The sequence below is a fragment of the Molothrus aeneus genome, chromosome 13 (genome assembly GCF_037042795.1).
Source record: "Molothrus aeneus isolate 106 chromosome 13, BPBGC_Maene_1.0, whole genome shotgun sequence".
Taxonomy (NCBI): domain Eukaryota; kingdom Metazoa; phylum Chordata; class Aves; order Passeriformes; family Icteridae; genus Molothrus; species Molothrus aeneus.
In genome coordinates this window covers 2,422,404-2,436,787 of record NC_089658.1, presented here as the reverse complement: position 1 = coordinate 2,436,787, position 14,384 = coordinate 2,422,404, and the positions used below count along the sequence as shown (strand labels likewise).

General features: G+C 50.6%; 2 protein-coding genes across 3 annotated transcripts in view; one reads left to right on the top strand and one right to left on the bottom strand.

Moving 5' to 3' along the window:
• Nucleotides 1–1,285: 1,285 nt before the first annotated feature.
• Nucleotides 1,286–9,471, bottom strand: SENP8 (SUMO peptidase family member, NEDD8 specific). Of its 2 annotated transcripts, none has more exons than XM_066559105.1 (3): nt 9,107–9,471; nt 7,432–7,509; nt 1,286–3,529 (listed from the first exon to the last, which is right to left on the bottom strand). In XM_066559105.1, exon 3 carries the CDS (start codon nt 3,509–3,511, stop codon nt 2,873–2,875), a length of 639 nt encoding a protein of 212 aa, XP_066415202.1. In that variant the 5' UTR covers nt 3,512–3,529; nt 7,432–7,509; nt 9,107–9,471; the 3' UTR covers nt 1,286–2,872. The 2 variants fall into 2 exon arrangements, with proteins under 2 accessions (XP_066415202.1, XP_066415201.1); XM_066559104.1 differs by lacking the exon at nt 9,107–9,471 and adding an exon at nt 8,019–8,059.
• MYO9A (myosin IXA) overlaps nt 8,231–14,384 on the top strand; it is a 175,142-nt gene continuing 168,988 nt past the window's right edge. The window contains exon 1 of the mRNA XM_066559101.1: nt 8,231–8,514. The gene's annotated coding sequence lies outside the window, so the exon portion shown is untranslated. The remainder of the gene's footprint in view (nt 8,515–14,384) is intronic.

Genomic DNA, 14,384 nt, shown 5'->3' with positions numbered 1-14,384 from the left:
CGTGAGTGACATGGGGACAGCCCATCCTCTCATGGGGACAAGGGGACAGGGATGCTCCCGACGGAGGGGCCAAGGCGGTTCTTGCACTAGATGGCAGCAGAGACCGTGGGATGTGACGCGCTGGTGGCAGGGCCACCGTGGGGACAGCGGTGCCGGGGGAGGGAGCTGAGTTTCAGCCCCGCCCAGCTGGGGTGGGCAGGGTGAGCCTTCCTCTTTCTCCTCCTCCTCACTGCACATCCACAACCCAGTTCCACTCCTTTCCCCGGCCTAGACCATGCAGCAAAATGCATGAAACTGGCCTCACTTGGAAACCACGGTGGCACTGGTTAAGTGGGGACAGAGGTGGTGTCACCTGTTCTGGGCGGGATTTAGCAGCCGGGGGTGCCTGGGGGGATGGTCTGGTTTATTCAAAGCCCCGGCATTATGGGGCTCTTGGAGCCTTTGATTCCGTGGGCGACCTGGAGGATGAAAGGCACCATCCTGTCCCTGCCAGGGACTCACCCAGCTCATTTACATGGTAGAAATGGGTTTAGGATTGTTTTTCCAACGAACAAGTTGATGTTTAATGAGTCCAACCTCAAAGTGGGGCTCTTTGCCACAAAAAGAGGTTTAGAGGTTGAGGACTGGGGGGAGTTTGGTCTGATGGGCCCAGCCTGGTGTTTGTTGGGTCCTCCAACAGCAGGTGTTTGGGGTCCCTGTGCTGAGCCTGAGCCAGGAATGTGGTCTCCTCTCAAGACCCCTTGGTTAAAGCCATTGGTGGGACGAGCCATGGGTGCAGTGACATGGAGGAGGTTTGGAGGAGCACTGGGATGAACCCACAGTGTGCTTTGGGAGGGCTCTGCTGCCAGGATGTGGTTGCAAGGCTCTGGTTTTGTTTCCCATCTGGTGTCTGCCTGCCTGGTTTGGTGCACGTTGGCTGTCCCAATGGCATCCTGCTTGAGCCTATTTGCTTTTCTTTGTGTAAAGAAATGCCACGTAAAAGCTTTGGGTGCAGGGATCATCCCTGGACACTCACCTTGCTGGCCTGGAAACAGCACTGAGGACACAGGGTGGTGCTGGGTGAGCACAGCCCCTGCCCTCACATCCCCCTGCTGTTGCCCATGTCACACCCACCCTCCCATCTCCTGTCTTCCTCCCTCCCCAGCCCAAGCCAATCTAAAAATAGGATTGGGAGATTAAATCAGCCAAGGCAGCTCTGTCAGACGGATGAGTCAGAGCCACCATGCTGCTACACTCTGCACCACAGCATGAGCAGGGACACCAAGGACTGGATTACACCAGGAAACACAGTTTGGTCTGAGTTTTATTTGGGATTTGGGAGTGGCAGTGATGTTGCTCTGGCAAAGCCCCCCAGAGTCCAAAGGGAATCCCCTTCAGCAAGCAGCTGGATCCTGCTCTGGCTCCAGCTGAGTGGGTTTCCAGGGAGGGCTGGTGCTGGAGGCTGCTCTCCTGTCCAGGCAGTGTTAGGAGGGAGGGGAACGGCCCCAACCCTTGTCAGGCCCCAGTGCTCTCATGAGGGTGTTTTGGAGCAGCCTGGGCTGATTTCTTGACATTCACTTGGAGCAGGGGAAGGTGAAGCCCTCCATCCCCTCTGTGCTGTGCTGCTGCACACACTGGTGGTGAAGAGCTCCAGGTTAAAACCAATCCTTCCTCAAGGGTTGTACTTAACCTGGATTTCCCTTCTCAGGTAGGGGTGTGGTTGCTCTGCTAGACACCACCTAAGCAACATGCTCTTTGCTTCTCACCAGGTGAGAGATTATTCCTTATCCTGCCATGACATCTTAGTTTAATTTTTATTTTCCACACTGCTAAGCCTGTCTTTAAGGAGAGGATCCACTCCAGGATCCCAGCCACCATCCAGCACGGGAAGAGAAGTGTTTCAATTTTCTGAAGTGCATTAAGGACTTCAAGGAGCCCGCAGTTATCTTTGGCTTTTATACCTCAAACTCTGTCCTTTTGTTCTCCCTAGTGTGTTTTTTTTTTCCTTCTCAAGTAACAGAACTGGTTTTGTGTTATGAGCAGCGACCGCTAACAAGGGTTGGGGAGCACTGTCAAACCCTCCCCGCACAGAGACGACCTAAAATCCTAATGAAAAACACCAAACTTCAAAGAGTGAGTGTTGCTTTTCATCTCAATTAAGTTTCTTTTCCTAGGATTGGCTTTCTCAGCTTCTTATTAATCTTGCAGCAGTTCAGAGTCGGGTTTTAATTTGCAATAAGAACAAGCAGGGGTGGGGGACCAAAAAAAGCCATTGCTGTGTGGCTGAGGAGCACCTGGCTGATGAAAAATGACTTTGATTTTGCCCTGTTCTTAAGTTAATTGTAGCATTTCCTTTGCAGTCTCATCTTTTTGCAGTGACATCTCAATGTCAGATTTTCAGGGGTACAAAATCCTGGCTTCTAAATCCTACCTTTCTCCAATACCATTAGCAGGAGGCACAAATTAGAACTGTCCACGATAAAGCACTCAGGGGCTTGGGTTTAAAGAGCATTTGCTAAACCTGGCTTGGAAGGACAATGCCCGGAGCCAACTAAAGCCACCTAATGAGGGTGTGTTGCCTGCTGGGCACAGGTGGAAAAGTCTCTTTAGCAACCTGTTTTGCCACAGCAATTACTGTAAAAATTTACCATGGAGAGGGTTTCTTTGAAAGCAAAGTGACTCTTGTCAATAGAAGTTGAAAGGCCGGTGATTTCAAGAGGAGAATAAGGCTTTTCCTGGAGGGAATGGGGTGTTTGGGGGGTGTAGCCATGCTAGAGGGGTTACATTCTTTTTCTTTGGGACAATCCTGTGCATGGGCATCTCCCTCAGGCACTGGGGGTGCTGCCTCTTGGACTGGGAAGGCAGTTTTTGGGGGGCTGGAGGTGCATCCCCATCACTTCTGTGCCAGTTTTGTGATGAGAGCTTTCCACTCTGACCTCTTCTGTGTGATGTAGGAGGGGGTGAGGAGCTGCAGCAGAGGCTCCATCCTGCCCTGGAAGTAGCCGTGGCACAGAGCCTCGGCGTCGCAGATCACGTACATCCCACAGTCGTAGCTGTTCTGCTGTGCCGGCGCCTTCTCCTCCACAAAGGTGGCTTTGCCCCCTCTTTTTCCCAGAAAGGCCTCCAGTTTCCCTGCCACTTGCTTGGCGTGGGCAGAGTTGCATTTACTGTGGGAATCGTAATGGGCAAAGCACTTTTTGTCCCTGAAATAAACCAGCAAGCTCCAGTGGGTGCCCCCAGCGGCCTGGCTGGAGTTGTCATTGATAGGCAGGAACAGCAGCTCCTTGCAGAGAAGGTCCAGGGGCTGGAGGAATATGGCTATTTCTTCCTGACTAAGGGCACACTTGATGAACTGGGCCACCTCGGGGCTGATGAAACAAACTCGGTGGCTGAACTCCTGGAACTGCTGGGTGCTGAAGTACTCGAAGGCGAAGCCGATGATGCGGTCGTTGAGCCAGTTCGGGGGCTCCAGCAGCGCCACGTCCGACTGCCTCAGCAGGCTGTCCCCGTAGCTGAGAACCACGGGATCCATCCTGGGCTGCTCCCAGAGCTGCAACAGACAAGGGAACACTGGGTGGGAATTGGATCACAGCCAGGATACAGCCCACACCTGGATACAGCCCAGCAAACAGCTGGGTTCCTGCTCAGCAGCAGTGAGTGAGCCCAGGATTCCCAGATGGATATGTGCAGGACCATGAGCAGATGGAGAACACACAGTGCTGGGTTAAGCAGCAACCTACTGTGGCTCCAATGAGATCAACCTTCCATCCTGAGGATCTGAACCTCACAACTGTGACAGTGCTCACAGGGGTCTGAGGATGAGGGAAGAGATGAGGATCTGACTCCATGGTTCAGAAGGCTTGATTTATTATTTTATGATATATATTATATTAAAACTATACTAAAAGAATAGAAGAAAGGATTTCATCAGAAGGCTGGCTAAGAATAGAAAAAGAAGGAATGAATAACAAAGGTTTGTGTCTGGGACAGAGAGTCTGAGCCAGCTGACTGTGATTGGCCATTAATTAGAAGAGACCAATGAGACCAATCCCAGATGCACCTGTTGCATTCCACAGCAGCAGATAACCATTGGGTACATTTTGTTCCTGAGGCCTCTCAGCTTCTCAGAAGGAAAAATCCTAAGGAAAGGATTTTTCAGAAAATACGTCTGTGACACACAACAAAGGAGTTTCAGAGCAGTTCCTGCACAGAAACCAGGAGTGATCCAGAAGTCAGGTGGTGTTTCTGTGTCTCAGTGTTTCACCTGTGCAGTGACAAGCACTGGAGTTCTTTGCACCACTGTATTCCCCTAAATAAAAACCTTTTTGGGCTGTCTGACAGACATATGGTCCCTTTCTCCAAGCACAGAGTGCCCCAGCTCTGTGCCAGAGGCACAACCTGTTCCAGGAGAACCTGCTGGGCCGCCAGCACAGGAGGCACAGCTGTGAGTAAGGAGCAACAAAGGAGGACGAGATCACAAACAAACCAGTTCCTGACCGTGGGAATCTTTATGACAACTCTACATAGCCAGAGTAGGATTTAGGAGATTTTCCATGGGGAAATTTGATTTAGAGCCCCTATATCTACCCTGGTTTTCCTTTAGCTCTCACACCCTGCAGCCCTTCCAGGCTCCTCAGTGCTGTGATGCATCCTCAGCCTCTAGATCCTTTCCTGGCCATGACAGGGCTGGAAATGCCACAACTTGGGACACGGATGACATGGAACTGGTTTTGGTCTCATCCTTCCCTCCTCTGTCCCAAAGGCAGCAGGAAAACATCTTCAGATTTCTGAAAGCCTTGTGTGAAAGCTCAGAATGGTAAGATCACTTTAATATGATTCACTAGAAATTAGTCACCAATATTCCATCATGATGAAGAATGAAGCAAATGGAGTGTTCTGTCAGGAAGAAGTAGATTCACACTTCTTATTGTGACACGAATCACGAGGAATAACCCTTCCTGGCCTGGGATGCATAAATTAAGGGATTTATCTCTCAAAAATGTTGGCAAGATCCCCTGGCACGTGACAGGCAAGGAGCAGAATGGATGAGCCATGGTCCATGTGTCAGAGGTCGGAAGGAAGGGCTGAGGTGAGTGTTTGGGCCATGAAACAGCCCGCGAGCGCCTGTGTGAGGCTGGTGGATCCCGGAGATGCCGGGAGCAGGAGTCAGCAGAGGAAGGGAGCAGCCCTTGTTTGTGTGAGCCAAGCACAATGGTATTTGGACACGCTTCCGACCTTAATGAGCTCCAACTATTTCCAAGCTCGTGGTGCAAACCCTTGTAGTATAAAAACAAGAAATCCCAACGGAATCCCAGTAACTCCTCAGCCTGCCCGAATATAGGCTGGTTTAAAGATCTGGACATCCTCCAAACATCCTGTTTGGGGGGTTTAACATGGTGAAATACTACTGAAATCCTTCTTGTATGTGCCCATGAAATGCCCCAGATTTTACTTTACATTGTGTTCTTTCTGCTTCATCTTCTCCTGGACATGCAGAAGTCCAGCCAATAGCTTTCCACTCCATCCAAATGGGATTAAGGGCGAGGGAAGCGTGTGTCCCGTGCTCTGTTAATTTTCCACTCTGCAGAAACATAGTTGTCTTTTTTTTTTTTTTTTTTCCTGTCATGACATTTGGCAGGTTCCTCCAGTCAGGAAGGAGAGTGCAAGTGCTTAATTGCCACGAGCTACTACTTTTAATTTTATTGCCATCTGGTATTTGTGAAACTGCCTGTGAGTTCTGTGAGATGACTCACCACATGCAGCTCCAAGGAAAACCTTTGGGAGGCTCCCTCAGAGCCAGGTCAGGTAAGCAGAGAGGACCAAAACAAAGTGGTAGGGCTGTGAAAAGCCACTGGTGAGGTGGCTTTCTTTGGGAGAACCTCCCATAAGAGCTAAAGATGGATCTGCAGAGGAGCCAGGACGTGGATCTGAGCCTCTGAGGAGTGCTGAAATGCCGATGTGGACTGGGAGCAGCCCTGCTCAGCCACAGCCAGGACTCTCTTCCTGAAGGCTCAGGCACGTTCTGTTCAGTTTCCATAAAAATAAGAATAAATACTGGCACAGGCCTAGAACATTTGCTGGAGGTTGCCAACAAGTGTCTTGCTGGTTCATTTTATTTGCATATTAGTAGTTGGAATTAGTGCAAACTCCCTGGAATCCTCAGCTCCTCCAAGGGATTTCAGCTGCCCCATTTCCAATGCTGAGATGAGGAAACGGGGGAGAGAGAAAGGAGCATTTCCATACAAACACCACAATTTCATTTACAGATTTGAAAATGGTGCTGTGCTGCATCAATAGGGCAAGAGGTCAAGCTTCCTTCACTGAAGTTATAATAATTTAACAAATTAGCTGCTGGCATCAGTGTGAGTTCAATCCATAAATGGATGGAGCTCCTTCGTGTCCAGACACAATGCAGAGCATCTGTTTTCCAGCACTTGACCAAAAACCACCCCAAACCTGTCATTTTCACATCATTAAAGACAACAACCCTCTGCAGGTAATTGCTGAAGGCACTTGAGAGCCAAGGAATGAAACTCCTCAGTAACTGAGCATAAAAAGGCAGTGACAGAGCAACAGGAGCATGAACTGAGGTTGAATCAGAATCCTAAAGTCTATTTTAATTAATTAAAGGCGCCAAGAACCTCCAGAGTGAATAGTTTGGGGTGACATGTCACTAGAGTCCTGTTCCTAATTTAAAGAACATGGAGGAAAATAGGAAAATAGTCACCTGAAACACAAAAAAATCCAGACTTTATCAGGGAGCAGGAGGAAGGACAGAGAAGGTTTTGTCTTTTAAGATCAAAAGACCTTATGGTTTAACTTTCTATTCACTTTTCCTGGAAATATGAGGTTTAGATACCATGTCTGGATAGTTGTTAATGGAGCAAGATCAGACAAGTAACATTAATTTCTATTTACCAGCAGGAGCCAGGCTGGATGACACCTGAATCTCTGGACTTATGTGTTTTCTGACAGAGCCAGAGGAAAAACTCACAGAAAATTAAACAATTCAACCAGAACGGAAGCGTAGTTGTCTCCTTTTTTGTCAAATATAAATAATTTTTCTGCTGTAGGTTATAATTCTTGTATGATACAAGAACATCCCACTTCTGAAGGTTCAACAGGCCATGAGTGCTGAAATCAGAGGAAAATACTCCAAGCTCTGTGCTCACTATGCCCAAACTTCTCTGTTTGGGACAAATTCCCCAAACCAGAGACTCTGCAACCAAACTCAGAACCTCTCTTGGTGTCACAGCAAGAAACCAAGAGCCACAGGAACAACACGCAGTGATTTTTGCTCTCCAGGATGGGGTTGACCAAAACCTGGAGTTTAACAGGAAAAAACCCCTCAGCGAGCAGAACGCCTGAGGGTGAGCGAGGGCACCGGGAATGTCCCGGAGGTACCGATGGGATCCCAGCTCCGATCCTGAACCCCACGGCCGATGCACTCACCTCTCACCTCCCACAGACAGGGGCTGATCCAGGGAGCAGCGGGAAGCACGGCCAGGGAATGGAACTCGCCTGGAAGACCTGGAGGAGACAGGAATTCGGTCAGGAGTGGGAATTCGGTCAGGGGAAGCGATCCGGGGTGTCCCACGCCCCACGGAGGAGGAGGAGCCATGTGCTGACCCCGGTTCTGACCCCGAGCGTGACCCGGCGCTCCGGGGCCGGGATCAGAGCAGCCGGCAGCCCCGGGAAGATCCCGCTCAGCCCATCGCCGCTTTTATGGGAATAAACGGGAATTACGGGCCAGGAGAGGGTGCACCCGGGCCAGGCGCAGGGTCAGGGTCTGGCTGGGGTGGGAGCACCTGGGGATCACCCACAGCACCGTAACTCACCTCCAGTCCCTTACCCATTTAACCCTTTTTTCCCCTTAAAATACGGGCTTGAAGCTTCCGGGCCCAAAGCTGGCCAGCACCGACCCCCGACGGTTGCGGCCGGCACGACCCCCGGGCATGGCGCCCAGCGCCAGGTCCTTGCCGGGACCTTACTGGCACCGTATCCCACCGTATCCCGTCCCGTGTCCCCCCGGCTCTCACCCGCCGCCTCATCGCCCGTCGCCACCGCCGCTCGGTTACCGCGCACTGCCGTAAAGCGGCCGCGTCGTAACGACAGGGGGCGTGTCCACGGGGCGGGCCCGTGGGCGTCCCCACAGCGGGGCGGGGCGTGCGCGCGCCTCCCTCCCTGCCTGCCTCCGCCGGGCGGGCGCGTGAGAGCGGCGCGCGCGCGCGGGCAGTCGGGCAGCGCCCGGGCGGCGGCGGAGGAGGGAGCGCCTGTCTGTCCGTCCGCACCCCTCCTTCCCGGCACCCATCTCAACGCCCCTCCTCGGGACTCCCGGACCTCCTTCAGCACCAACCCCCGGGACCCTCCTTCCTCAGCACCCACCCTTGGGGCGCTCCTCAGCACCGACCGTCCTCAGCGCAGACCCCCGGGACATCTGTTCAGAACCGACCTCCTTCAGCCAACGACCCTCGGGACCCCCCTCAGCGGAGGCTGCGGCTGCGGGCGAGGGATGCGCCGCGCCCCGACACCCAGGTAAGCGGTGGCGGCAGCGGGGAGCGGAGCGGGGCGGGGGCCTCCGGTGCGCGCGTGAGGTGGGAGCGGCGGGGCGGGGGTCGTGAGGCGAACCCCGCCGGAGCATCGCGGGGCCGGCGGGAGCCTTTGTTCGGCGGAGGAGGGCGAGTCTCCCCGGCGTCGTGGGGTCTGCCCGGTGTCGCGGAGTCCTCCCGGTGGTGTGGGATCCTCCCCGCCCGAGCCGCCCCCGGTGGGTGCGCGGTGCGGGGCAGCCCCGTGTTCCCCCCCTCCCTCCGCCCCGTGCAGGGCGTTTCACCGCCCGGTGCCGCTCACCCCCATCGCGGTGCGTTGGACACTTAGAACATGGAAAAATCAGCCTGGGAGGGAGGAGATTCACCTCAGAGGCGTCCCCAGTGTCAGCAGAGGGGCCATGGGCTGTCGCCCTAAGTGTGGCATAGCCCTGAGGCCACGGCTGTGGACATCGCCACGGGAGCAGGTTGCGGACGCCCCGCGGCTCCGGCAGCCCGGTCCGCCCCGCAGAGCCGTTCCCGAGCACCCATCAGCCATTCCCGAGCACCCATCAGCCATTCCCACCCGCCGGAATGAGCTGTACCTGGGTGTGCTTAGCACAGTGTCGGACTTCACGGCAGCTCCCACCCTGGCACGCCGGACCCCTGTGGGAGCACTGCTCCTCCGCAGGTTAAGAGAGTCGATATTTCTTTCTGGAATTTTCGTAAACGTAGCCAAAACGGCCTTTGCTTTCCAAAAAAATAACCCCCTCCGACGTGACCTGCGCTAGGACCTGCCGTGAGTTCGGAGCCGGGTTTTTGGCCGCCCTTCTGCTTCTCGATCGGCTTCCTCCTCCTCCATTTACGGTTTCCCATCCCCAAAGCAAGCCGAGGGTGATAAAGTGGGGAGCGTGAGCTCAGCAGAAATCATGGCTTTCCCATCCCGCGCTGCAGCGCGGTCCCTGCCCATCGGCGGATCAAAAAAATAATCACGTAGCGGCAGAGGAAGGAGATTTGCTGCTACGGGAGGAAAACCGGCGCGGTGTCTCGCTCAGTCGATAACCAAGAGCTGTAATAAATCGCTCTGTAAATAGATTGCTAGGCGGAGAATTGGGTTTCTGGCCGGCTCAGGTGCTTTCCTGACTCTTTTCCCATGGGACTGCTAGGAAATGACAGGGGAGCGGTGTGTTCCCATGGAGAGGTGCCTGGATGCTGCGGTGATGGGCTGTGAATCCTTAAGCACGACCTTACAAATCTGACCTTATCCATAAACTCTGGCTAGGTCAGAGCCTGTGTTATCCCTGAACAGCATCATCTTTTCAGCCTCTTGCCATACAGTCACACAATTTCCCCTATGTCCTTGAGTAAACTCACCCATTTCAATGGCTTTTCTCATTTTTACGTTTTATTTAATTAAAATAAGAGGGGTTTCCATGCCTCTTTCCCTCATTAAGGCTCTCCCAGCCTTTGCCTTCCCTTCTGGCTGTAATTTTTGATCCCCAAGACCATTTTGGAAGCTGTTGGTCAGGCTGCTGATGGCAAGGAAGATAATTCAGCAGCCCTAGCACACAACTAATAAGCTTTTGTTTCCTGGGCTATCAATGATGATGCAAGTTCAATTTTTTATTTAATTTTTTATTTATTTATGTATTTATTGTGATCAATGCATAAATCAGGGTGGCTTTAGAGATTTTTCCTCTGTGTTGAAAGGCCTGGTGTCCATCAGCAGCACATGGAAAAAGCTCTATTGGAATTCATCATGTATTTCAAATGTAGATCTGTTTTGTGAAGTTATTTGTTCTCTGCATCCACAGTTCCTGTTATGATTTATAAACTCCCCGTTTTAAGCTTTTTTTTCCTCCTTATTCTGGGTGGGGAAGCTGCATTTTCAGATTCAAGGTATCAAATGCCTGATACGACTGCTGCTGTTACAGCATCTTTCACAAACACCAGTACTAAACCACTCAGACAATCAAACCTTTGGAATCCTTTGCTAGGAAAATCTGAACACTTTATGCCTAAATTATTTGTATCTGGGATGTTTGTAGTGCGTTTTGTGAGCATTGATCAGGTTTGCAGGAAAACCCCTGAGAATGTCAAGCACCTGAGTTCAGGCACTTGGGAAATGTGAAACTCAAGTCACCTATGCAGCTTTAATTTAGCTTAATTTAATTTAACTCGTGTCAAAGCATGGCTGGACTTGAAATCCTCATCCCCTGTTTGGTTTCTGGGAGAGCAGTATTCTGCTCTGGATGGAAGAACAGATTGTTCCTTCCCATGCCTGCAAGTCAACAGGGGGAGTACTGGGAGCACAGGCACAGTGCTGGTCCCTCCACTGGTTTTTGCAGCTTGGCACCACCAAACTGGCAAGGAAGGCCAAGGCTCACCATGACAGCCTTGAGACCACACGTGTCCTGTAGTCCTGAAGCTTCAATGCCTCAAGTCTGGGGAAACAAGGAGCAAACTTCCAGTGTCTGAAAGGGGTGTACAGGGAAGCTGGAGAGGTCCTCTTCATCAGGAACTGTAGTTCCAGGACCAGGAGGGATGGCTTCCCACTGCCAGAGAGTGGGGTTAGATGGGATATTGGGAAGAAGTGGTTGGCTGAGAGGGTGAGGAGGCCCTGGCACAGGCTGCCCAGAGCAGCTGTGGCTGCCCCATCCCTGGGAGTGTTCCAGGCCACGTTGGACAGGGCTTGGAGCGCCCTGGGATAGTGGCAGGTGTCCCTGCCCATGGCAGAGGGTGGAACAAGACTGGTTTTTAAGGTCCCTTCCAGCCCAAGCCAGTCTGGGGTTCTGTCATTCGAGTGTGACCAGAGAGTTTCTGAAGTCATTTGGGGTGATTGGTTTTGGTGAGTGTAGCGTGGCCATTTTCTGCCTAATTCTAGTTCTTGCTCTAAACTGTGCAACTTTTGAACTCAATTCCTTTAAAAATACATTTATGAGAGAGCAAACAAGGTCGTTGAACCACTGGAAGCATCTTAGCCGGTCAAACTTGATTTCAGAAATTCCTGTGTCCCCTCAGTTTGTAAATAAAAGGGAATTTGTGTTCCCGCTTGCACGCGAAACACCGGGGTTGAAGGCACCTTTGTTGTGTTGTTGATGAAACTCCCAGCTTGGGCCTGGACTCTGGCTCCCTGAGATGGGCTGGGTGCAGGTTTCAGCTTTGGAACATGGTGGTTTTTTTGTGTTGAGGTTTAAAAGAGCATCTGAATTTCTCAGGCTTTGTCCTGCGTGCCGACGTTTGCTTCACTTCCTCTCGAGCGAACGGGATTTCTCCCCTCTCGACAAAGTAAACATGAGCATAAATATTTAAAGGATCACGGTTCAAGTTTGCAAATTGGAGACTTTCTCTAGCATTCCTTCAGACAAAAGCAGTAGCATTGGAGATTTGGGATGTGTGTGGGTGCTTCCCTGCTCTGGGGAGAAGCTTGGTAATTCTTTGGGCTTCCCGCTGCAAAAATACTCTGCTGTCTTTTCAGGTTAGATATCTGGTATTATCACAAAGCTTGGATTTCTTAGAAAATTTTAAGGACAAAGTGCTGCTGATGGGATATCTATGGATCATTGGGATTGAGATTGTTTCTGTGGAATTTTATTTTTCTTTTACACAGGCCAAATTTTTCCATAGGTTTTGGGTATATGTGTGAAGGCACAGGTGTTCGGAGTTGAGACTATAGAAACAAAACATGTGAAACTCTTGCCAGATAATGGATAAAAACAGGAAAAAAGGGAAATGGAATAGTCTTTGTTTTTTTGGTGACTCTTTAATATTAAATCTTGTGCTGTGTTTGATAGGTCAAACACCATGGTGGCATGTATGTCTCACTCCTGTGATTGTGTCGATGTCTTAATCTATGTGTCTTGGAATTAAACTTTTAAAAGTGGAACTCAAACCACTTGACCTCAGAAAATATAAAATTCAGGAGGGAAGGCTATTGAACATGGATTTTTAGAGTTGAACTAATTTTTGTGTCTGTTTTTAAAATACTGTGAAGAGTTGTAGTTTTGTTAGATCTTGTGGTAGCGTTTTTCTGTATGTGGGGAGGAATCTATGGATACCTTTTTCACAGGTATCTGTGGAAAAATCTTACAGGTGAGGTGAGAGTTCCACATCTTTGCTGCAATGGCTTTTTATTCCTAACAACCCTCCCAAGATCTTAATGCTACCTCTGATGGAGGAACGTAGGCTCACCTGGGTCAGAAAGGAGCTCAAGAGGTCACTTGGTCCAAAATCCTGCTCCCAGCAGGATCATCTTCAAAGTCAGATTGGGTTTTTCATGGCTTTAGGTGTCTCATGTCAGTTGTGTTCCACCTGTGGCTTGTGGGCTGCAGGAGGAGAAGGGAAATGAGGTAGTTTGAGCTGTATTAGGTGGGAAGTGTCCAAGTGGAATGAGATCATCCGTGACCCACTGCTTGCAGAGCGTCATATTCCACTTGGAGCCTATGAAACTGCTGCTTCCCACTGCCCTTCCATGAGTTCATTAAGCTGGAATAGTCACAGGCTCCAGTTGTGGGAGGATCTGGCCTGGCTGAAGTTAGTTTTGGGAGAAGAACGGGGATAGTCCCCGTCCAATCAGCATGAAGCTGGCAAGTGGCTCCACAGTGTTTCGGTGGAAACTCCTCAGAGATTTTCTAGGCAAAATAAAATAAATAAATGAATACCTGTGCTTAAAGGGTTATTGTTGTTCTTCTGATTACTTTCTGCTGTTCAAGTCTTGTGTTGCAGTTTCTCATTAGGCATGGATGGGCATCCCTTTGCAGAGGGATGAGATGTCTCTTCTTGTAGGGTTCTCGTATGCCTTTGGCTGCTCACACCATGCCAAACCATGGTTAGACAAAGCCATGGGTCATAGTTTTGGGCTCTGTTGGTGTTTTTGGTCAGCCCTTTTTTAGAGTTTTGCTAAGAGCCTCATGAAGAGACAGAGTGTCTCTTCAGCCAGGCAAATGTTTTGCCAAGGGAGATGGGGCTCAGGAGTGGAAAGGCCGTGGTGCACTGAGGATGCTGGGGTAGGATGGCAGTGAGGCGGGGTCATGTTGATGCCATCATGGAAAACAAAGAAGATAGGAGCTACAGGAGCTGATAAGGCAGCCAGTTATCTTGGGCAGATACACATTGTGTCCAGGTTTGGGTAGAGATACCTGTGCTGTCTCTGCATTAAGCACCCAGGTACAAGCTGAAGTTTGCTCGGACCCTTTGAGATGAGCCTCTATATCCTCCCAAGGAATATTGATATTCCTTAGTTGGGTCCTTTGTCTCTTGATGTGAGATCATACGTGGGGAGCTCAGCCAGCTGTGTCTCATCCAAGCTCTCATTTCACTCACCTACAGAGATATGTTGCTTTTTTTGCAGCTACATGCCTGATTTAAAACAAGATGCAGACATTACTCTGCTGTGGTCTCCTGTCATCTCTCTGTTGGGTTGTGGTGTGCTTTTAAAGATCTCTGCCAGGTCATGGAGGAAGTTTATGAAATCCCTGTTGGTGTTACAGCCCCTAGGGATAGGCTGGCTCTATGTATAGGGGGTCCCCTTTGAGGGGAGGGCTGGACTGGACCCTTTCAACCCTGCTAGTTTTGGTGGTTCCAACTGTCTGCTCAGCTTCTCTTGGAAAAATCATCTTGGTGTCCATCCCTGTGACTCACAGGAATTATTGCAAATCCCTCTTAGGAGCAGTGGGGAGCAGAGCAGAGGACTGTCCTGCTTGGATGCTGCATGAAGTAGCAAAGGAAAAATGTAGCTTAAAATAAATAGCCAAAAAATGTGGGTTTCAGTATAATTTTTGAGTCTTATTTGCTGGTCTCTTCACCTTGAATCACTTCTGGCATCACCCAGATCACCTTGAATCCTAGAGTTACTCTTGGGATGCCTGTTCTAGATCTTGGCTT

What these genes read in the sequence shown, in the direction of transcription:
- SENP8 (XM_066559105.1), bottom strand. Translation starts at nt 3,511, where the DNA reads ATGGATCCCGTGGTTCTCAGCTACGGGGACAGCCTGCTGAGGCAGTCG.